The sequence below is a fragment of the Opisthorchis viverrini genome, assembly GCF_000715545.1.
Source record: "Opisthorchis viverrini unplaced genomic scaffold opera_v5_17, whole genome shotgun sequence".
In the NCBI taxonomy this organism is placed as follows: domain Eukaryota; kingdom Metazoa; phylum Platyhelminthes; class Trematoda; order Opisthorchiida; family Opisthorchiidae; genus Opisthorchis; species Opisthorchis viverrini.
In genome coordinates, this window is record NW_008751673.1 from 377,404 (window position 1) to 379,147 (window position 1,744).

Genomic DNA, 1,744 nt, shown 5'->3' on the forward strand with positions numbered 1-1,744 from the left:
AGCTTTTGAATATTTTTGAACATCACATTTTTGCGTTTGTATCTTACTACTGATTTCCACAATACCGTCAAATTCCGTTCAAATTTTGAATGAGCCCAGAAAGACATAAACGCAGTTTGAGGCCTTAACGATAACTTTTTGAAGCTGTCTTCTCACTTTCAACAATTGTCGCAGGGTAATGTATGTCAGCTTGACGACAGTAAAAGTGAAAATATATATGGTTAGAAAAAGCCAGTAGATCGCTTACTCTATTCAACACAAGTCACGTGAAGCAATCACTCAGCTAGGGTAAGTGGAATAAAAAGCGATAATGACATGCCTAATCCTGTCTACACCAAAGAGACCGTCGAGTGGATGTGTCTGTCTGAGATAGATATCAATATCCTATCGATGTTGCATATGTTCTTGTAAACGAATAAATAGCTTCCTTTTTTATGACAAGCCTCCAGGTAATCTAAAAAAATGGCACAGTTTCGTGCAGAGAAAGCCGGGTTCGCTCGAGATGCCCAGAGACGAATGGAGGGTAAATTTGACTCGGAGACTGCAGCAAAAGTGCTCCGCTGGATTCGGATGTTGCCACGCCCATCGAATCTGACCGGCCCCTGTGTGGATTCTGTGATGAAGATACCTCAGGATATACAATCAGTCAGTTCCGACGCTTTCGCAGACTACCTCATCGATGGTCTTACTCTGGGTTACATCACTGTCTGTTTGGACCCAAGTAGATTGCACACGTTACAACAAAACACCTGGCGTGTTTCGGATAAACCTGTGTTTGAGACAGCCCGTCAAAGGGAACGTATTGGATTGTTTTTGGATTTTCTCGGTGCATTTGGTGTTCGGGGCACGTCACAATTCCAAACCGATCAGTTGTATGAAAAAACGGGCGTTGCGCAGGTTGTGACCTCGCTTTGCCAGTTGGGACTGGAGGCGGAAAGAAAGCCTGGATATCGCGGTCCGGCAAAATTTTGGTCCTAAAGCAAACCAACCGGTGTGGAAATCCTCGCCGCGATGCGCACTCTGATAGGACATTGGTCCGTTAACTTCAAACTTTCAGGCGTGAGGATGTACAACGACACACACTGTCTTCATATCATAGATAATTTTACACCGGCTTCCATTACATCGTAGATGTATGTGCTTTTCCCCTGTTAGTTGGAAATTGTTCATCTGCCAACCAGCAAAACAGGTCAGCATGATCATTATTAAAATTTTCATACGATACGAAAAACCATATTGATTTGCAAATGAGTGTATTTCTCGAAAATAGTCCAATTTTGGTTCAAGTAGAACATAAGGTTGACGGAACTCGAGGGCTGCGCCTACCTGATGAGTCCCAAGAGGGGCGAAACTAATCGTGGGCTGTCGAAGAGTTTTCAGCAACCTTATGAGTAGTTTCCTTTATGAAAATAAATCGACTTAATTTTACAAAGACGTAATCAGCAAAACTCGGGGTATTTTCAATGGAAGGGCAGTACCTCGAAACTGATCATATAGTCCGTTTTTTGCCATCAGCAGCATTTGGTCAGAGGATAGATATTAAGCCATTAAGCGCCTCTTCCCAAGGTGTTCGTTTCTGCTGCGCCTTACTATGAACCTTGACGCAGATTCACATGAGTCGACCTTTTATCCCCTGTTATTCATTCTCTCACCTGTGCATGATATAGGCGGATCCTGATACTTTGAGGCTACGGCTTAACAAGTGGGATCCTCGACATGGAAATGGAGCTCCCGGTAACGAGCA

The 1,744-nt window shown here is 43.6% G+C and overlaps 1 protein-coding gene across 1 annotated transcript; it reads left to right on the top strand.

Moving 5' to 3' along the window:
• Positions 1–462: 462 nt before the first annotated feature.
• On the top strand, positions 463–978 carry T265_01543 (hypothetical protein; the record flags this gene model as incomplete). The annotated part of the gene is made up of 1 exon (XM_009165602.1): positions 463–978. The coding sequence occupies one exon, from the start codon at positions 463–465 to the stop codon at positions 976–978; it is 516 nt and encodes a 171-aa protein (XP_009163866.1).
• Between the last annotated feature and the right edge of the window lie 766 nt (positions 979–1,744).